The sequence below is a fragment of the Rana temporaria genome, chromosome 9 (assembly GCF_905171775.1).
Source record: "Rana temporaria chromosome 9, aRanTem1.1, whole genome shotgun sequence".
Taxonomy (NCBI): Eukaryota; Metazoa; Chordata; class Amphibia; order Anura; family Ranidae; genus Rana; species Rana temporaria.
This window is the reverse complement of record NC_053497.1, coordinates 38,570,336-38,593,232: the sequence shown is the minus strand read 5'-3', so window position 1 is coordinate 38,593,232 and position 22,897 is coordinate 38,570,336. Positions and strand designations below refer to the sequence as shown.

The 22,897-nt window shown below is 41.6% G+C and overlaps 1 protein-coding gene across 2 annotated transcripts in view; it reads right to left on the bottom strand.

The window, feature by feature from the left end:
• LOC120913343 (cytochrome P450 2C8-like) overlaps positions 1-22,897 on the bottom strand; it is a 77,785-nt gene that overhangs the window by 5,383 nt on the left and 49,505 nt on the right. For both annotated transcript variants that reach the window (XM_040323214.1, XM_040323213.1), the window contains exons 6-9: positions 19,819-19,995; positions 18,015-18,115; positions 17,469-17,509; positions 7,285-7,472 (exon numbers count right to left, since the gene is read on the bottom strand). In XM_040323214.1, coding sequence (XP_040179148.1) covers positions 7,285-7,472; positions 17,469-17,509; positions 18,015-18,115; positions 19,819-19,995 — 507 coding nt within the window. The remainder of the gene's footprint in view (positions 1-7,284; positions 7,473-17,468; positions 17,510-18,014; positions 18,116-19,818; positions 19,996-22,897) is intronic.

Here is a 22,897-nt window from a genome sequence, read left to right as displayed (position 1 = left end):
GTTCAATGTTGGAGGTGAGCGGCCAATTCATTAATTTAACAGTCGATGTTTGGATAGATATTTTATCTGTTTTTTCTTCTATCAAGTTATCCCTATGAGATTTTTGCCTTTATATGAACTAACTCCTACCATTGGGCTTTAGTTGGACTTTATTTACATTTATTTATTTGTATGTTTGGATACTCATCATATTCATTTTTTGCGTATATTACTTTTTGGCACATTATTGAATAAGCGCGCCATTCCCATCGTTTTCTTTCAACTTTAACTATAAGTGAACAAAATCTGACGAATACCTCTCAAGCCTGCCAGTGAAGACCAACTAATGCAGCTTCCTGGGTTGGGGTGGCAATGCTACTGCACTGCTCATGATTAGAGAGTAGAGTTGCCACTTCCGTGTAGTCATGCTTGCACTACAGTGGGATGAAAAATGTTTGAGGGGGGCGTGGCTATCAGCATTGTAACTGCTGATTCACAAGCATGTAGCTTATCAATCACAGCGGTCACACATAGTCCTGTCCTCTGCTCCTGTCTGTATAACATCTATGTCCCACCATACACACTACAATTTGATCATATAATCTCTGTACAATAAAATTTAGATCTATGTAATATGGGGCAAACCTTATCTAACCAATTAATTGTATCCAATTGGGCAGGCCCTGGTATTACATCAAATATCAAACATTCAACTCAAACTGGCCTGTTTGTTCGGTTTTCTTTGGTATGTCTGTGATTAATCTAATAACTACTTAAAGCTGAGCTCCATATTAAAGATACATATTAATGTGTTAATGTAGATCTATATTTATTAACCCATTTTTTTATATATTTCATTAACGCAAGAACTGTAACAACCTCTTGCAGTCAACTGTACAGCGGTATATTAAATATAATCCTAGACTTGGTGCCCTATGGGTAAGGGATATACAATTAAAGCTGCCTCTTAAAAGTGAACGAGTCAGCAAAAGTGTTAGGCGCTAGGTATTTAAGTGAATATACAGTATATATCATGAACATAAAAAACTGTAAAAAAAAAAATGAATATTGAACATATAACAAGCTAAATGTCCGTTTGTGGTAGTGCACCCAATACCAAAATGACAACAAAATGCTTTGAAATTAAGCTTCTAGTTCTTCCACCACGAGTGCTCAATGGGAAGGTAACAACTCACCACAGGTGTTTTGACCACTTTTTAGGGTAGGTCAAATTGTGCATTTGGAATACTAAGTTGATTCCTACTGCCATCACCACTCCGCTCCAATAACCCCTCGGGGTGAAGCTAGGACAAAAGAAAATGACTTCACAAGAGACGAGAGCAGAAGTCTCATAGTGTAGTATTTTTAATAGGATTTAAATGCAATGATAAAGTGGTAAATTGCACTCACATGTTAAAGTACCCAGCCTGGCACTGGGTGTAAGCAGTGTGTGCGGATCTGGCTTTTCCTAGGGCGCTGGCGTGCTTTCCGTGTCTCGCTCGTGGAGGTTAAGCCTGGTGTGGGGTGACCATCAGGACCTGGAAGAGACGGATCTTCCACTCCGAGGTACGTTTCGCCCTGATTGGCGTCTTCAGGAAGTGAGGCTATGCCGCTTCCAGCTTGCTTATATATGTATGGGATGGTTTCTATTGGTGGGACTCCTCAAACATGGAGGAGAGAACAAATCTATGGCACAAATTATTCCTCTAGGTATGCCAATCCGCACACTCTGTTAACACCATTCTATATTAGCAAACCATTTGAAATTTACACAAGTACAGCTGTGCTCATAAGTTTGCATATCCAGGCAGAATTTATAATTTCTTGGCCATTTTTCAGAGAATAATCACACAAAAACGTTTCTTTCACTCATGGTTAGTGTTTGGCTGAAGCCATTTATTATCAATTAACTGTGTTTACTCTTTTTAAATCACAATAACAACAGAAACTACCCAAATGACCCTGATCCAAAGTTTACATACACTGGTGATTTTGGCCTGATAACATGCACACAAGTTGACACAAAGGGGTTTGAATGGCTGCTAAAGGTAACCATCCTTTACTGTGATCTGTTTGCTTGTAATTAGTGAGTGTGTATAAGGCCGTGTACACACGGTCGGTCCAAACTGATGAAAACGGACTAAAGTTCAGATTCATCGGTCCAAACCGACCGTATGTAGGGCCCATTGGTCTGTTGTCCTTCGGTCCAAAAAAAGAGAACTTGCTTTAAAATCGAACCGATGGACGGCTGACCGATAGGTCAAAACCGATGGTTAGTACGCAAAAGCATCGGTTCAAAACCCGCGCATGCTTAGAATCAAGTCGACGCATGCTTGGAAGCATTGAACTTCGTTTTTTTCAGCACGTCGTGTGTTTTACGTCACCGCGTTCTGACCCGATCGGTTTTGGAAACGATGGTGTGTACGCACATCAGACCATCAGTCTGCTTCATCGGTGAACCGATGAAAACGGTCCGTCGGACCATTCTCATCGGATGGATCGACCGTGTGTACGCGGCCTAAAAGGTCAATACATTTCTGGACTCCTGACAGACCCTTGCATCTTTCATCTAGTGGTGCACTGACATTTCTGGATTCTGAGTCATGTGGAAAGCAAAAGAATTGTCAAAGGATCTGCGAGAAAAGGTAGTTGAACTGTATAAAACAGGAAAGGGATGTAAAAAGATATCCAAGGAATTGAGAATGCCAATCAGCAGTGTTCAAACTCTAATCAAGAAGTGGAAAATTAGGGGTTCTGTTAAAACCAAACCACGGTCAGGTAGACCAACTAAAATTTCAACCACAACTGCCAGAAAAATTGTTCGGGATGCAAAGAAAAACCCACAAATAACTTCAGTTGAAATACAGGACTCTCTGAAAACATGTGGTGTGGCTGTTTCAAGATGCACAATAAGGAGGCACTTGAAGAAAGATGGGCTGCATGGTCAAATCGCCAGAAAAAAACAATTACTACGCAAAAGGCCACAAAGTATCCCACTTACAATACGCCAAACAGCACAGAGACAAGCCTTAAACCTTCTGGCACAAAGTCATTGGTGTGATGAGACCAAAATTTAGCTTTTTGGCCACAATCATAAACGCTTCATTTGGATAGGAGACAACAAGGCTTATGATGAAAGGTACACCATTCCTACTGTGAAACATGGAGGTGGGTCGCTGATGTTTTGGGGATGTATGAGCTACAAAGAGGCACATAAAGTTTGGTCAAAATTGATGGCAAGATGAATGCAGTATGTTATCAAAAAATACTGGAGGAAAATTTGGGGGAACATTTGCATTCATCAGCCAGGAAGCTGCGCATGGGACGTACTTTGACATTCCAAAGATAACAATGATCCAAAACACAAGGCCAAGTCGACCTGTCATTGGCTACAGCAGAATAAAGTAAAGGTTCTGGAGTGGCCATCTCAGTCTCCTGACCTCAATATCATTGAGCCACTCTGGGAAGATCTCAAACGTGCCGTTCATGTAAGAGAGCCCAAGAATTTACAGGAACTGGAGGCTTTTTGCCAAGAGGAATGGGCAGCTTTACCATCTGAGAAGATAAAGAGCCTCATCCACACATACCACAAAAGACTTCAAGCTGTCATTGACGTTAAAGGGGGCAATTTACGTTATGAAGAACAGGGGTATGTAAACTTTTTATCAGGGTAATTTGGGTAGTTTTTGTTGTGATTACTATTTAAAAAGAGTAAACACTTTGATTAAGTTGATTGATAATAAATGGCTTCAGCCAAACACTAACCATGAGTAAAATTAAAGTTTTTGTGTTATCATTCATATTCTCTGAAAAAAGGACCAAGAAATCATAAATTCTGCCAGGGTATGTAAACTTATGAGCACACCTGTATATGTAAAAAAAAAACACATAACTCCATAATTAATAAAACAATAAAACTGTCACATAAAAATGTGAATGAACTTTTTTAACATGTCACAAAGGGAAATTTCTCTGATCAACGCCATCTTGTGGATGCTAATCATATGGCAAGAAATAGACCTAATGTGAATGAAAATACTTTAATTATAGAAAAATATTTATATTAAAAAAGTAATTTTGTTATTAAAAATATTATATATATATATATATATATATATATATATATATATATATATATATATATATATATATATATATATATATATATATTATAAAAAAAAGAAATATAGAAAACCAATACCACTATACCAGGAAAAATAAAAGGTAAAAATGAATAGTAAAATGAGATTTTCCCCATATGTAGTGAAGCCAATCTATAAAAATCAATAATCAGTTATGAAACATTTCAAATCAATATCTACAGTTGCAATAAAAGTATGTGAACCCTTTTGGAATGATATGGATTTCTGCACAAATTTGTCATAAAATGTGATCTGATCTTTATCTAAGTCACAACAATAGACAATCACAGTCTGCTTCAACTAATAACACACAAAGAATTAAATGTTACCATGTTTTTATTGAACACCATGTAAACATTCACAGTGCAGGTGGAAAAAGTATGGGAACCCCTAGACTAATGACATCTCCAAGAGCTAATTGGAGTGAGGTGTCAGCCAACTGGAGTCCAATCAATGAGATGAGATTGGAGGTGTTGGTTACAGCTGCCCTGCCCTATAACAAACACACACCAGTTCTGGGTTTGCTTTTCACAAGAAGCATTGCCTGATGTGAATGATGCCTCGCACAAAAGAGCTCTCAGAAGACCTAAGATTAAGAATTGCTGACTTGCATAAAGCTAGAAAGGGTTATAAAATTATCTCAAAAAGCCTTGCTGTTCATCAGTCCACGGTAAGACAAATTGTCTATAAATGGAGAAAGTTCAGCACTGCTGCTACTCTCCCTAGGAGTGGCCGTCCTGTAAAGATGACTGCAAGAGAACAGTGCCGACTGCTCAATGAGGTGAAGAAGAATCCTAGAGTGTCAGTTAAAGACTTACAAAAGTCTCTGGCATATGCTAACATCCCTGTTAGCGAATCTACGATATGTAAAACACTAAACAAGAATGGATTTCATGGGAGGATACCACAGAGGAAGCCGCTGCTGTCCAAAAAAAAAACATTGCTGCACGTTTACAGTTTGCACAAGAGCACCTGGATGTTCCACAGCAGTACTGGCAAAATATTATGTGGACAGATGAAATCAAAGTTGAGTTGTTTGGAAGAAACACACAATACTATGTGTGTAGAAAAAGAGGCACAGCACACCAACATCAAAATCTCATCCCAACTGTGAAGTATGGTGGTGGGGGCATCATGCTATGCTGCATCAGGGCCTGGACGGATTGCTATCATCAAAGGAAAAATAAATTTCCAAGTGTATGAAGACATTTTGCAGGAGAACTTAAGGCCATCTCTCCACCAGCTGAAGCTCAACAGAAGATGGGTGTTGCAACAGGACAACGACCCAAAGCATAGACGTAAATCAACAACAGAATGGCTTAAGCAGAAGAAAATATGCCTTCTGGAGTGGCCCAGTCAGAGTCCTGACCTCAACCCGATTGAGATGCTATGGCATAACCTCAAGAAAGCGATTCACACCAGACATCCCAAGAATATTGCTGCCCTAAAACAGTTCTGTAAAGAGGAATGGTCAAGAATTACTCCTGACCGTTGTGCACGTCTGATCTGCAACTACAGGAAACGTTTGGTTGAAGTTATTGCTGCCAAAGGAGGTTCAACCAGTTATTAAATCCAAGGGTTCACATACTTTTTACACCTGCACTGTGAATGTTTACATGGTGTGTTCAATAACAACATGGTAACATTTAATTCTTTGTGTGTTATTAGTTTAAGCAGACTGTGATTGTCTATTGTTGTGACTTAGATGAAGATCAGATCACATTTTATGACCAATTTGTCCAGAAATCACATTCCAAAAGGGTTCACATACTTTTTATTGCAACTCTATGCTGAGTCCCATTGGTTGAAGTGATTGGAGTCTATATATCCACTGAGTCTTCATTTGCGACACCTTTATGGTAATATCTGAATTGTTTTAGTTGTATTTTAGTTGACTAAAATTTCCAGTACATTTTAGTCAACTAAAATCTAATGGGTTTAGTTAAATTGTAATGTATTATTCAAGCATTTCTCTAGAATTTCCAAACTCATATTCCTGGAGTAAAAATCTAATAATATGTTATTATTTATGGTATTAAGGTTTGAACATGCACTACAGACCCAGATTTAGCCACTGTGATATAAAAGCAGTGCTAATTTTAACTTCAAAATTTGACTTAGTTTTAGTCATAGTCTTTTACTCGAATGCCATTTTAGTTTTAGTCATGTTTTAGTTATCTGAATTTTTTTATTTTTAGTTGTATTTTAGTCCCGTTGTTCTCACCCTCAGCCCTCAAGTACCCCCCAACGGGTCATGTTTTCAGGTTTTCCTTTACTTTGCATAGCTGCTTTAAATCAATATCAATGACATGGTATTGATAAGAGCTATGTTATCTAAGGGAGGTTCCCAAAACATGGCCCGTTGGGAGTACTTGAGGACTGAGGTCTAGAACCACTGCTTTAGTTGACTAAAATCTCCAGTACATTTTATTCAACTAAAATCATTTTAATTGACTAAAATTAAGTGGGTCTAGTTAAATTGTAATGCATTATTAAAGAATTTCTCTAGAATTTCTAGAACTCATTCTATACTCCTGGAGGTAAAAATGTATTAATATCTCCGAATGTTATTATTTATGGTATTAAATTTGAGCATGCACTACAGACACAGATTTAGCCAGGGTGATATATAGCCAGTGCTAATTTTGACATCAAATTTTGAGTTAGTTTTAGTCATAGTCTTTTACTAAAATGCCATTTTAGTTTTAGTCATATTATAGTCATCGGCTTTGTTATAGTTTTAGTGGTATTTTAGTCGACTAAAATAGTGTTAATTTTATAGGCGAAAATATTTTTGTTGACAAAATGAACACTGCAGTCTACTACTTCTACATTTACTGTCCAGTCACAGGATAGGGGTGGAAAGGAGGCTTGTAAGTGTTACCAAGAAAACTCTGGGCTCCTCCTCTGCCCGACAGGGTTGTGCCACATGGCAGTGCTGTGTAAATCTCAGAAGGACAAAAATAAAAATCCTTTGACAGGTAAAACAATTTCCCTTATATGCATTTCACCTGTATTTAGTGGTCTGGAGTTCAGCTTTACGTGTTTACAAGCTATCACAATACAGATACCAGATCTTTTGTTATCACAAACCCCAGACCCCACATGGTTACACAAAGTGCGGCTTGAAATACAAAGATATACAAAAAAAATGAAAATGAACCTTGGGGATGGTGTAACCTCGGAACACAATAGTCTCAGCAGTTGCGTGTGGTACACTCATGGGCAAGACATCTGTAATCCTTTGTACTTCATGGATCACGGCATCTGTATATGGCATCTTGCTTCGATCCTCTACGTAGGGACAGCGGTTCTGACTAATCACATGGTCAATTTCTTCCTGCACTTTATCTGATCAGAGAAGGTTCACTGTTTATTGAAAGCTTTTTTTAAAGAAACTTGCTGGCTAAGTTCCTAGCCAATAACATGCAGCAATGGGCTGGTTTTAACCCCTTTACCGACCAGCCGCCGCAGTTATACATGCGGCAGGTTATTTCCCCTGCACGAGCTGTTGTAGCTGTATGACGGCTCTTTAAGACGCTTTAGCAGGCGCATGCACCTGCAGCGTGTCCCAGAAGCTGATGCACGCGTGGGCGCAATGACCGCGGGGCACCCGCGATCGCTCGTGACAGACAAATCACGGTTCTCTCAGGGGAAAGGAAACAGATTGTGTGCTCCTACTAAGTAGGAACACTGATATGTCTCCTCCCCTAGTCAGTCCAATCCCCCTCACAATTAGAACACATCTAGGGAACACAGTTAACCCCTTGATCGTCCCCTAGTGTTAACCCCTTCCCTGTCAGTGTCATTTACACAGTAATCAATGGCTATTTTTAGCTCTTATCGCTGTATAAATGTCAATGGTCCCAAAAAAAGTGTCAAAGGTGTCTGATCTATCCGCTGCAATGTCGCAGTTACGATAAAAATCGAACATCGCCGCCATTACTAGTAAAAAATAAATAAAAATATGCCATAAATCTACCCCCTACTTTGTAGACGCTATAACTTTTTTATGCAAAAACATATTTTTCTTTTTTATAAATTCTTTATTTTAGTTTTTCTTTCACAAAGATATTAACCACTTCAGCCCTGTACCATTTTGCTGGTCAATGACCGTCAATAACGTGGCTCCCAAACAAAATTGGCGTCTTTTTTTTCCCACAAATAGAGCTTTCTTTTGGTGGTATGTGATCACCTCTGCAGTTTTTATTTTTTGCGCTATAAACAAAAATAGAGCGACAATTTTGAAAAAAAATATTATTTTTTACTTTTTGCTGTAATAAATATCCCCCAAAAAATATATTAAAAAAATATGTTTTCCTCAGTTTAGGCCGATACATATTCTTCTATATATTTTTCATAAAAAAAATCGCAATTAGCGATCAACGATTTTTATTGGTACACTTTTGACAAATTTTTGGGACCATTGGCATTTTTATAGCGATCAGTGCTATAAAAATGCATTGATTACTGTAAAAATGTCACTGGCAGGTAAGGGGTTAACACTAGGGGGGGGGGAGGGGTTAATTATGTTCCCTAGGTGTGTTCTAACTGAAGGGGGGGTGGACTGACTTGGGGAAATGACAGATCGCTGTTCATACATTGTATGAACAGACGATCAGTCATTTCTCCCCTGACAGGACTGGGAGCTGTGTGTTTACATTGGTGATCGAGCACACCGGGCATGCACGTCGGCACCAGGGGCGAGCAGGCGCCCCTAATGGCTGAAATGCGAAATGACGTAATATTACGTTGTTTCGCACAGCCGAGCCGACCTGCCGCCAGAAAACAGCGGCGGCTGGTCGACTAGTGGTTAATACACCATTCATAAGATAAATCTATACAACAGTTCTGTTATTTTTAGCATAACATCTTCTTTTCCCCAACATTAGTTACTCTTTCACCAACAATAACAGTTTTTCTATTCTACTTCAACTATCTCATCATTTTAATCACACTTTTATATAGGTCTACTATATTCCCATATTTTTGTTCTATTTTCATTACCCCGCGCAAAAACATATTTACCAATCAATATACGCTTATTGTACTTTTTTTACCAAAAATATGTAGAAGAATAGATATTGACCTAAAATGATTAAGAAATTTGTTTAAAAATGTATACATTTTTGATATTTATTTTAGCAAAAAGGAGAAAATATTATTTTTTTTCAAAATAGCCACTTTATAGTGCAACAAATAAAAGAGGTGATCAAATACCACCAAAAGAAAGCTCTATTTGTGGGGAAAAAAAGGACGTCAAATTTGTTTGAGTACAATGTGGCACGACTACGCAATTTTCAGTTAAAGCGGCGTAGTGCCGTATCGAAAAAAATGGCCTGGTCAGGAAGGGGGTAAATTCTTCCAGGGCTGAAGTGGTTATACATTTTTCTGGTGAATGAAAAATATATAGGGGCAGATCCACGTACCTGCGCGTAAGAATTCACCGGGCGCAGCGTATCTAAGATACACTACGCCACCATAACTTATTTATTTTTTTCGAATCCTCAACGAATTTGCGTCGTAAGTTACGGCGGCGTAGTGTATCTTTGGCGGTGTAAGGGCACGGGATTCAAATGGATCACGGGGGCGTGTTTTATGTAAATACGTCGTGACCTGACGTAAACAAAGTTTGTTTTTAACTGCGCATGCGCCGTCCGTGGGGGTATCCCAGTGCGCATGCTCGAAATTAACCTGGAAAAAGCCAATGCTTCCGACGGTGACGTCTCTCTACGCAAATCCCTATTCGCGAACGACTTACGCAAACATTGTAAAAAATGCAAAATTGTACGCGGGAACGACGGCCATACTTAACGTTAAGTACCCCACCATATAGCAGCTTTAACTATACGCCAGAAAAAGCCGAACGAAAACTACGTGAAAAATTGCGCCGGCCGGACGTACGTTCGCGGATCGCCGTAAATAGCTAATTTGCATACTCGACGCGGAATTTGACGGTAACGCCACCTAGCGGCCGCCAAAATATTGCACCTTAAGATCCGACGGCGTACTAAGACGTACATCTGTCGGATCCCTCCGAGATGCCGTCGTATCTTGTTTTGTAGATACAAAACAAAGATACGACGCGAACATTTTTAAATTACGCCGGCATATCAATAGATACGCCGGCGTAATCCTTTTGTAGATCTGCCCCATGTATTCTAGATAATAGGCAAATACCTCTCAACTATTTTGAAGAGAAAGTATAACTTCCTAATAGTTCACTAAGGGACATAGAATCAAAAGGAATTCAGACACACTGGGTTACACTGCCACCTTCAGGAGAATTGGACACTGGCAAAAAAAAAATAGCCGAGCCGACAGTATAACCGTAACCCCTCATACTCCCACCATGCTTTGGTTTTATGCCACCCTAGGAGGTGGGGTGTCTTTGTCTCAGAGATAAGCAGCTACCATTGCTCTCTTACACCCCCCTCCCTCCCCCCATCATGTTATTTAAAGAATTTGGACATTTTCATTCTTTCACTTTAAGCAAATAAAAATAGCACTGCTCCTGGATTTTTTTTTTCTTAATTTGTATTGTTATGTGTTCCCCATGCAGATTTTTAACACTACCTTAGGAATTTTTACAGTAAATTGACAGATGTGGCTTTCATTGATTTCAATTGGGTTTGGCATTCAATCTTCCTCGAATTTTGCCTGAACCTAGTCAAACCAAATCCAGGGCAGTTTGTCTCATCTCTAATAAGGATAACTAATTTGCAGTGGAAATTTTTGTAGTGTTACTAATAGGAGCCTTGCTAAACCTTGTAGTAAAGAGCTGTTGTTATTTTGCTTACTTGCAAAGGAACCGAGCACCGAGATAACAGAACCTTGTCTGTGTATCAGCCTTAGGCTGTTTACAGTGGAGACTTCACCATACCTAGAAGCACTTTTTCACTGGACTTTTGATACACCTTCTGTCCTCTAGAATTATTTTTCTCTTATGGACTATAATAAGAAAGAGTGGTCACGCCTGATTTGTGACAACTAGCGCTGCTTTAGTAATTAACAAGTTTTATTGTATTACTTGTTGGTTTACTTTTTTATTTATGAATATGCATTCATTTGCTTTTAAAGCGGCAGCTAATTTTAATATTGAATTTTAAATAACAAATGGTAACATTTGCATATTTTTATAATCTGTTGTAATAAATCCATATAGACCATAGCGCCGAGATAGTGATAGAAGGCCGTGAATTTCACTACTTTTTTTGGATCCACCAGCTGCCTTGATTGATGGCAGTCTCAGCGAGTTGCTGAGGCGGCCGCTCCCCGCCCGTCCACAGCTCAGCGCTCCAATGAGCATGGAGGACCAGAGCAGGAGCCACGCTGACTAACAGGCAGCAGCTCTCTGCTCAGGGAGGAGTGAGAACCGAGCTCGGTTCTCAGAGCAGAGATGCCGGGGGACAGCTGCAGCATCGGTCTGATGCTCCATCCACCGAGGTAAGTATTATTATGGGAAAAAAACGAAAACCCATACTTCTCTTTTAAGGAGATTCACCCTCTCTATTTGCCCTGTTAACCTTTATAATTGAAAGTGAAAGTAAAAGAAAATACCACATTTTGAGTTGTCCCCAGAAAAGTATTAGAGGTGAAAACTTCCAACAAGGGCACTAATTCGGATTACCTGGGTTTCCCCAGCGAATTCCCCTAATTTGCAGGTGTTTTCTCTCACTTCCTGTTTGGCTATGTAACAGGAAGTGAAGGGAAATCTTTGCAATGGGACACAGATGGCAGGAAAAAATCTGACAGGGATTATACATTCCCCTGCTCTATCCAAAGCAAAAAAAAAATAATTACCTATAGTTATACCTTTTTTTTTATTTAATCAAATAATTTTTATTTTGGTTTTGTTATTGATTTTTACATACTTAGAAAAGGTTTTTAAAGACTTAAAGTGGAGGTTCAACCTTTAAAACAATTTTTGACATCACACGGAGTCGAGCCATCCTACCGACAGAATGCTTCCAAACGGCGCATACTGCGCGTCACAGGTTGCCGACAGAACCCGAACGTCGGTGCGCAGGCGCCGTATAGAGCCGCACCGACGTTCGGGTTTTTTCGGCTACCTGTGACACGCAGTATGCGCCGTTCGGAAGCCTGTCAATCAAAGGCAGTGCTTGGGAACGCCCACTCCCGCGGGATTGCCGTGAGGTGAAAATCGCACATAACGAGGTATGTGCTGAGAAAAAAAAAAACACCGGCATTCTGTCGGTAGGATGGCTCGACTCCGTGTGATGTCAGAAATGTTTTTGAGGATCAACCTCCACTTTAATAAGAACAGTGATAATAACAGAGAAAAAAAAAAGAAAACTTTTTATTTGCATTCTATGATATAAAATACAAAAATCTTAATACAATCCAACATTCTAATAGTTATCTATTCTATCAGGGTAAAAAAAAAAAAAAAAGAACAATAACTCAACAACATAAAACATCTAACAAGACAATACAACAATGAACATACACCTCTATATATCGTTCATTTTAATTTCAATCTCTACTTCTAGATTTATTACAGATCTATCTCCTACCTCTGTTCCCCCACTCCCCCCTCCTCTACTCCCTACACATACCATCGTAAAGCAAATTACCAGAAGCAAGCCAGTAGGACCATATTCTAATAAATTTATGGGTAACTCCCCTGTGTTTATAAGCCAGTTTCTCTCTTTTTAATATAAAGTTAACCTTATTACACCATTGTTTGTGGATTGGTGGTGTTGTATCAATCCATTTATGTAGAATATTCTTACGAGCTAAGTAAAGGGCTCTAGTCCACATCTTTTTCATCTCTATAGGCAAAGCACCATCTGGGACTATCTCCAATATTGCTATTTTGGGTACACATGGTATTTGTGTACGGCATAGTGTATTCAAGGTCTGGAATACTTTCTCCCAGTACTTATGGAGCTTGGAACAGCGCCAAAGGATAAAGATTAGAGATCCGTTAGATACGGAGCATCGCGGACATAGAGGCGATGTATATTTTCCCCATGCATATAATTTTTGTGGAGTATAATGTGTTCTATGTATTATAAAAAGCTGTGTCAATTGCTGCGATAATGAGATAGATACTTTAGGTAAAACCCCCATAGCCTCCTTCCATTCCTTCTCACTAAGATCTACCAGATCTTTTTGCCAACGTACAAACTATTCACCTGTACGTCTACCCTATCCACCTTTAGGAGCATCAGGTAGAGATCCCCTAATAGTCCTCATTTTATAGATCGTGCTGAAGTTGCCTTCATCAATATCTCTGATGGTTTATATTGTAGATGGAAAGTTGAAGTCTGGCTTTGTAAAGCGTGTCATATTTGAAGGTACTGATATAAATTCTTATTCGAAAACGTTCTTTCAATGTATCGAAAGATAAGAACACATCTCCCTAAGAGCCGGTTCACACAGGGGCGGCACGACTTCGGGGGCGACTCGGCCAGGCGACCTGAAGACGACTTCCAAGGCGACTTGCAAAATTACTTCTGTATAGAAGTCAATGCAAATAATTCTATTCACTAGAATGGGACGCGACTTGTCAGGTGGCTGCGTCGCCTGACGAGTCGCCCCAGTGTGAACCGGGTCTCAAACAATTGGTGTAAAAACATTAGTCCTGCACCTTTCCATTCTAGCAATTCTGGCAATTTGTTTAACTCAGATAGGCAATGTGTTTTGTATATCCCCTATGGTGTGTAATAATACGTTTCCCAGAGCCTATGAATTAAGAAAAAGGTTGGTATTTTTCTCTTCTTGTAAAATTGATGGGATACTATTTGTTGTACCAATGGAAGTGGTTTCAATTGAGTCATTAGGATATTCTGTATAGGGTCTTGGTTATCTATCTCCTCCCATCCACTCCAATGCTGAAGTTGTGCTGCCATGTAATAGAATCTTGAATTAGGAACTGCTATTCCTCCTCTATCTTTTGCCTGTTGCAGGGTTTCAAATTTAATTCTTGGTTTTCCATATAAGATCTCTAAAGGTTGCATCAATTGTTCTAAATAGTTTTGATGTCAACCAGACTGGGCAGTTGTGTAGTAAATATAACAATTGGGGCGGGGAGCTGCGGTGGCTCAACGCGATTGGCACTGCGCTGACAAGCCATTCACCTCTGCAGCTAGAGGTTCGGATCCCGGTCTCGGCTTCATGTGAATTGAGTTTGGTGGTCTCAGCCCGGCTCCCGGTGGGTGTGCTATGCAAGGTAAGCCTGTGCTTAGTACGCCCACCCCCCTCCCACAAAAACCACTACACCTACACACGCACTCTAAATTGGGTTAACACACGCACATTGACCACGCGGTCTCTAAAAGAGAGGCGAAGGACTAATGGGGCTGGTTGAGCGGGCTAATCCTCTCACTCCCTTATAGGGAGTCCCTCTGCCCCGTTGGGCTTCAAAGCGGAGCAGGTAGGGCGGGCTGTGTGGGAGGACCCCCTCACACACCCGCCATTGCCACCCGGGGCATGGAGAAAGGTGGCAGATTGCCTCTGGGGGAGGCCTGCCTACTCCCAACTCCTGCAGTCCAGCTCCTCTCTCGAGCACACGCACAAAATACACTTTAAAAAGAAAAAAAAAAAACAATTGGGGCAGCCACACCATTTTCACCAGGTTTGCCCTTCCAATCATTGTCAATGGAAATCTACACCAGGTTTTACCTTGTTGCCTGAATCTTGCCACAAGAGGTAGAATATTGTTATCTATATAATTATTAACCTGTGGGGTTATTATCACCCCTAGATATTTAAATGATGCAACGTACTTCATCTGGTGATTTTCATATGGAAGCTCCATTTGTAATGGGTTGATGGCATCAATAGGCACTTACTGATTTGCCCCAGGTAATTTCAAACCCTGAAAATGTTCCATAGCTATTAATAAGTGAGATGGCTGTAGTCAAAGATATATATGTATCTCCTAAGAATAATAAAGCATCATCAGCAAAGAGAGCTTTTTTTCCTCCACCCCACTTCTACGAAATCCTACTATATCTGGACAATCTCGAATAGCCTCCGCCAAAGGCTCCACGGCCAACGTGAAGAGGAGCGGAGAATATAGTTATACTTTAACTTAGTAGTTTTTTGTAGTGAAATTTTATAAAGACTGTGAATCAAAAATATCTTTGGATTTTTTATTGTTTTAGCTCACTTTCTGCAGTTGTTCCATGTACTTGTCTGTCCCACAGTAATTCTGTGCTTTGGAGAAAATGCTACATTGGATAAGAGGCCCTGTGTATGGTAGCTGCATTCAAGGCAGCTAAGGAACACTGGGCTCCATTCAGTAAAGAAAATTACATGTGGTATTTAGCTGACACATTTTTCCTAAATAACGCATGCAATGCTGAAAATGTAAATTCACTATCCCTTTATGCAGTATTTACCTCAAAAAGCAAAAATGCCCGGTAAATACTGCATACAATGGAGTTAAAGGGGTTGTGAACCCTCGTGTTTTTTCACCTTAACCCCCCTGGCGGTATTCCCGAGTCTGACTCGGGGTTACATTTTTGTGCTGCGACTGGTAACCCCGAGTCAGACTCGGGCTCGCCTCGCTGAATCCACAGGCTTGGTTTACTTACCTTGTCCCTGGATCCAGCGATGCCACCGCGCTGTGTGAGCGAGCGGGTGCGCGCTCGATTCACACAGTGCCTCTGTGTGCCGCCGATCTCCGTTCCCTGCGACGTTACGACGCACAGGGGCGGAGAACGGCGCCCAACTCAAAAAGGTAAACAAACACCTTACATACAGTATACAGTGCAGTAAAGATTACAGCACTGTATGTAAAAAATACACACCCCCCTTGTCCCTAGTGGTCTGCCCAGTGCCCTACATGTACTTTTATATAATAAACTGTTCTTTCTCCCTGCAAACTGTAGATTGTCCATAGCAACCAAAAGTGTCCCTTTATGTCAAAAATGGTTTTAGAGCAGCTAGAAAACAGCGATAATAAATTATAATCACTTGCAGAATTGTGCGATAGCGATTTGTGGGGAAATTCGTCATAAAAAAATAAAAGTAATGACAGCGACAATTCTGCAACTGAGCAAATTTCAGTGATTTTGAAGTTGATTACATTATTGAATCATTTTTATTATAATTACATTATTATTTGTTATACATATTTATAGTTATTTATTATATTATAATTTATGATTTTGTTTTTAAAAAAATACCCGGGATGTCTACTAGACTCTTGTTTGGACAGATTTAAGTGAGTTATTCCTAAGAATTACAGGCCTACAGTATAAAACGCCAAATTTCCTTGCAAATAATGGTACTGTTTTCAGCACCTTTTTTCTGAAATAATCATACCGCCAGGGAGGTTAATGCATTCCAATGTATCCGGACCTTTGGCCTGTGTGTACCAGGCTTTAGACTGCACAGATATTTGCTTCATGGTCCTGAGCTGTGAGCCATAAGATCATCCAACACTCACAACTACTGTTCTCTAATCACGAAGTGCTAAGGGTTTTTGGGGTATACCATGCCCTAACCCCTCTCCTAGTACAGTTATTCAAGCAATCATTTACAAAAAAAGTAATTCCCTAGACTTTTTCATTGAAGCTGGAGTGTATGGATTGGGTGACTGTCAGGCTCTGTACTATTAGGGAAGAGCCAGTTGTTACCATCAGCCCCTACAGGGATAGTGCTACGCATGTAAGTGTGGAGCCCAAGTTAAAGTGGGTGTTACCCCGATTCATGAAATTGGAGCACATATATCTATAGTGTTTTGATATCTCTCTCCAAAGCACTGAGCCCTGTGGCTTTCTGCTGCTCCATAACTCTGTTATCAGCCTGATAACTTCTGGCAAGTTCTATGACACAGGAGATTAAAGCAGCCTAAATTTTGTGTCCTTGGAGGTTGCTATAAATAGATTAGCACAGAGCTGCTTGATTCACAAAAGGGCTCTGAGAGTGCCTTTCCTCCAATCCGCTTTCTTGGCTGTATGCCCAGATTCCACTCCCAGTCCTGAACAGGAAGAGAAAATCTGTAACAGGAGGTAAGAATTCTATAGAATATATAAAGCTGAAGACAGCAGATATACATGTAAAACTTATATAGGGAGATTTGTTTCATCCCTGTGTATTATCTGAGGCTGTTCGCTTCACTGGGTATAGGAGAGGATTTACATCCACTTTAAATAATCAAACCCTTTTTTTTAATTAATTTGTTTTTACCCCTATGGCTTAACTAATGGAAATCCACAATATTGTCAATTTTGTCAAATGCACCAAAACCTTAAACATCTCATAATTTCCATTAAAGCAACTAGAAGACAAGATCTATTCTTTCACAACTAAAAATAAAGAAAACAAAATATATTTTAAAGAAAAAAATAAGTATTTGGGCACACTTACCTAAAACATCTGGGTACTTTAGCAAAATCCTTAAGCTGAGTCTTAGGCCCCATACTCACGAGCAAACATGTCTGCTGAAACTGGCCCGCAGGCCAGTTTCAGCAGACATGTTTGGTCGTGTGTGGGCGCGAGCGGGCCGAATTCCAGCAAACATTTGCCCGCCGGGCCTTTTCCCAGCAGACAAATATTCCTGGACTTGTTTTAAAACAGTCCGCTGGAATTCTGCCCGCTCGGACATGTACGGTCGTCAGTACAGACCTACCGTACATGTCCAGGCGCCCGCCGTCCCTCGCATGCGTCGAATGACTTCGACGCATGCGTGGAAGCATTTTAAAGGCGGGCCGCCCACGTCGCCGCGTCATTGTCGCGGCGACACCACGTCATCGACGCGGCGACACCGCGGACACGCCCCGCGTATTGTTTACGCGCGGACTTCTGTACGATGGTGTGTACAACCATCGTACAGAAGCCCTCTGGCAGACATGTATGGTGGAAACGGTCCGACGGACCGCTTTCACCATACATGTTTGGTCGTGAGTACCCGGCCTTATTGTCGTACTTGTTGTTTCTGTCCCAGCTAAGAAGAGATTGATCACGGTGACAAACAAGTTTTGAAAGTGGAACTCAGTGTTAGGGTTATCCTTCTCCTAAGAGCACAAAATAAATTGTGTAAAGTGTGAACTAATTTTCTTTACAATGGCAACAAATCTAAGGGTCAGATTCACGTAGAAATGCCCAGGCACAGCGTATCAGAGATACGCTGCGCCGCCGTATCTTACCTGGCTCTAATTCGAATCCAGGAAGATTTTGCGCCGTAAGTTACGGCGGCGTAGTGTATCTCTCGGCGTGTTTTTCAAATTGGGCGGGTAGGGGGCGTGACTCATTTAAATGAAGCGCGTCCCCGCGCCGATTGAACTGCGCATACTCCGTTTTGAAATTTCCCGCCGTGCTTTGTGCGAAATGACGTCGCACCGACGTCATTTTTTTAACTTAGACGTGAGTTACGTCCTTTCCTATTCACGGACGACTTACGAAAAAAAAAAATTAAATTTGACGCGGGAACGACGGCCATACTTTAACAAGTCTATCTATACGCCACAAAATAGCAGCTTTAACTATACGCTGGGAAAAGCCGACTAGCGACGACGTAAGAGAATGCGACGGCCACGCGTACCTTCGTGGATCGACGGAAAAAGCTAATTAGCATACCCGATGCGCGGAAAACAACGCAAACTCCACCCAGCGGCCGCCGAAGTATTGCACCTACGATCCGAAGGCGTACGAAGCCGTACGCCTGTCGGATCGAAGCCAGAAGCCATCGTATCTTAGTTTAAGGATTCAAACTAAAGATACGACGTGGCAAATTTGAAAGTACGCCGGTGTATCACACAGAAGTTCCTTTTTAACCACTTCAGCCCGGAAGGGCTCACTACAACATGACAGAGATCACTGCTCCCGATGACAGAGAGAAATAGATCCCTGTCGTGTTGCTAGGCAGAACAGGGAAATGCCTTGTTTACATAGGCATCTCCCTGTTTTGCCTCTCCATGTCATGATTGCGGGCCGCCGGCAAACATCGAGTTTGCGGGACCCACAGGCACGCTCCCATGCTAGGCGGCAAATTCAAAGGGGAGTACAGGTACGCCCATTTGCCTGCCTGTACCATTCTGTAAATCAGCGTGCGCGCGCGGTCGGTAAGTGGTTAAAGTGAAACTACTGCCCCATTTTACGTCTTGTTCTTGTTGGAAATCTCATTTACAATACAATGGATTCAAACACTAATGTACACCTCAAAAGATCACTGCTGATTAGTAACTAAACAGATTAGCAGAATTAGCTTAAAATTGTTCATGTTGGTAATGTGTATGATACCCTAACAATCAACTTCTTTATTTGCTACCTCTTAGTCTGTTATATATGCCATTGAACATGTTTTGTTATCTGTTAAGTGCAAAAAAAAATAAAAAATTCAGAGCTGTCTTTTGCACGCTTACTTCATTGTGTCGAGGAGCCTAACTAGCCCTCCCAGTTCTTATCTTGAACTACAGAATAATAAGTGGTGTAGTTGAGTTTAGGCAAAAACAATCTAGCAAAATACAACTGGGTAGGGCTGACACCACTATGTTCACAGTTATGCTGTGTGTTGTCAGCCCACAACAAGCTGAGTGCATTTCAACAGATAATTTTCTGTACTTGTAAGCTCTTTAAAGGGAAACAATATAGAGGGATATACATGTATTGCAGAAATGTACTGCCTTTTTGCTCTGACATATGCTTTATGGCCTAAATGTACTCTATGAAGGGGCAAGCCCTCTACACACCCAAAAATGTGGACTAAACGCTCACTTGCCTCTTCCATTTTTATAAGGAAGCAATCTATGAAGTCCCGAGGACAATTTTGGTCCAGTGTCTTCAGATGCTCTTTTACGTTTTCCATCACAAACTCATTCAGAGTGAAGAAATTCCGAATCACTTGATGATGTGGTCCCGGCAGATGAAGCATAATTTTTGGAAAAGAATTAAGCAGCTATTTTTGGAAATAAAAAGAAAAAGTATATCATATGAATGCAACAACTGTAATATTTGTATTGAAGAAACAGTGGCTGGTTCATTTTTGTAGCACCCCTGCCCTAGGCTGGCTAAATTTAGTTTGGCTCTGTTGTACTTTTCAGGTCTGGTCAGGGCTATACCTACTGTAAGCCTGGTGTTTGATTGCTCCTCAATGCCTCTGGAAAAAGCTTCCAGAAATAAAGTAGGAGGGTTAGCCATGAATATTTATCTGACTTCAGCCAATCCCTGGGAGGGAGGCCCAGAGGTGTGGCTGGGGAGAAGATAGATGTTTGGAAGGGTCTTATCAGAGCTCTCTCTCCTGGGGCCTCTCCCCTTGGGAGGCAGCCTGTGTTGCGGAAGAGCTGTTGCTGTTAGGCCTCAGCATGTGCTTGGCCAAAGGCCTGGAGGGACCAGGACTTAAAGGGTCACTAAAGGAAAAAAAATGTTTCCTTTAAAATAACAAACATGTTATACTTACCTCCACTGTGCAGTTCGTTTTGCACAGAGTGGCCCCGATCCATGTCTTCTGGGGTGTCTCGGCGGCTATCTCTGTCCTCCCCGCAATTAGTCACCACAGTCATGCGAGAGCTCGCATGGTGGTTAGTAATTGCGGGCGCGCTCCCGTGATACAGCACACTGTATCACTCGGCCCCGCCCCTCGGCACGCTGCGTCACTGAATGTGATTGACAGCAGCGCCAGCCAATGGCTGCTCTCAATCCATCCGTTCTAGCCAATTAGTGGCCAGGCTCAGCGAGGATATCGGGACCGCACGGGACTTTCGACGGGTCAGGTAAGTAAAACGGGGGCTCGGAGGGGGGGGGGGGCGTCAACACCAGATGTTTTTTCCCCTTAATGCATAGATTGCATTAAGGTGAATTTTTTTTTTCATTTACAACTCCTTTAAAGAAATTTGAAACATTTTGAGAAAACTACCAGTGTTAATTTTGACGTCAAATTTCGATTTAGTTCAGTCATAGGCCCAGATTCTCAAAGGACTTACGACGGCGTATCGCCACGTACGCCGTCGTAAGTCCGAATAAGAGCCATCGTATCTATGCGCCTGATTCTTAGAATCAGTTACGCATAAATTCAGCTTAGATACGAGCGGCGTAAGTCTCTTACGCCGTCGTATCTTAGTTGCATATTTACGCTGGCCGCTAGGTGGCACTTTCGTAGATTTCCGAGTCGAATATGCAAATTAGCTAGATACGCCGATTCACGAACATACGTGCGCCCGGCGTATCAAGATACGTCGTTTACGTAAGACATACGCCGGTGTAAAGTTACCCGTCATAAAGCAAGGGTAAGTCATGTTAGGTATGGACGTCGGAAACGTACGAACAGCGTCGTATTCTACGTTGTTTGCGTAAGTTGTCCGTGAATGGGGCTGGACGTAAGTTTTGTTCATGTCGAAAGCATTGACTATTTGCGGCGTAATTTGCACAGTTACACTACGCCGCCGTAACTTTGGGCGCAAGTTCTTTGTGAATACGGGACCTGCCTCACTGAGATACGCTACGCCCGCCTATAGATAGGCACGTCTACGAGAATCTGGGCCGTAGAGTTCAGAAGTAGAACATCATAATTTTTTATTCACACCCATTCAGTATTAATTCACAGCAAGGGTTCATAGAATAGGTTTATATGCTTCCAAGTGAATGTTGCAACAAACAGTCCCCAAATTATATTGCCGCATAATTGCTGACCATCAAAGACGGCTGGTGCTAACATTTTTTGGGGGGGTGCAAACAAACGAGAAAAAAAAACAATTGCAGCTTCACTGTGCCCATGAAATGCAGCCACTGGGCCCATCAAACGCAGCCACTGTGCCATCAATTGTCACCACTGTGCCATGCCATCAAACGCAGCCACTGTGCCATGCCATCAAACGCAGCCACTGTGCCATCAATTGTCACCACTGTGCCATGCCATCAAACGCAGCCACTGTGCCATCAATTGTCACCACTGTGCCATGCCATCAAACGCAGCCACTGTGCCCATCAATTGTCGCCACTGTGTCAATTGTCACCACTGTGCCCTTTAATTGTCGCTAATGCGCCCTTTAATTGTGGCCACTGTGCCCTGTAATTGTGGCCACTGTGCCCTGTAATTTTTGCCACTGAGCTAATTGTCGCCACTGTGCCCTTTAATTGTCGCCACTGTGCCAATTGTCACCACTGTGCCTTGTAATTGTCGCCACTGTGCCAATTGTCGCCACTGTGCCCTGTAATTGTCGCCACTGTGCCAATTGTCACCACTGTGCCCTTTAATTGTCGCCACTGTGCCCTTTAATTTTTGCCACTGTGCCCTGTAATTGTCGCCACTGTGCCCTGTAATTGTCGCCACTGTGCCAATTGTCACCACTGTGCCCTGTAATTGTCGCCACTGTGCCCTGTAATTGTCGCCACTGTGCCCTGTAAAATGCTGCCCCCCCGCCCAGCACTTACCTTTCTGGGGTCGACCATCCTCCTTCCACGGTCCCTCAATGTCTTCTCCCGCCCTTGATGACGCTTCAGCCAATCAGGTTACCAGTAACCAGAACCGGTGAACCTGATTGGCTGAGACGCTTGTCAGTCTTATCCAAGGAACGCACCCCCCGTGCGTCCCTGGATAAGTATTTGGAAGCCTATTACAGCCTATTACAGCCTATTACAGCCGTCCCCTCCTGCCGCCTATAAGAACGATCAAGCGACGGAAATGCCGCTATGATCATTCTTATCGTGCACAGAATTGCCGGCAGAAAACAGTGATATCTGAATGATGCCTATCGCTCCAGGCATCTTTCAGATATCACCGCACAAAGTCGAGGACGTCATATGAAGTCCTTGGTGGAGAAGTGGTTGAATAAAAAAGTCATTTTTTTGGCATAATCAGTCAT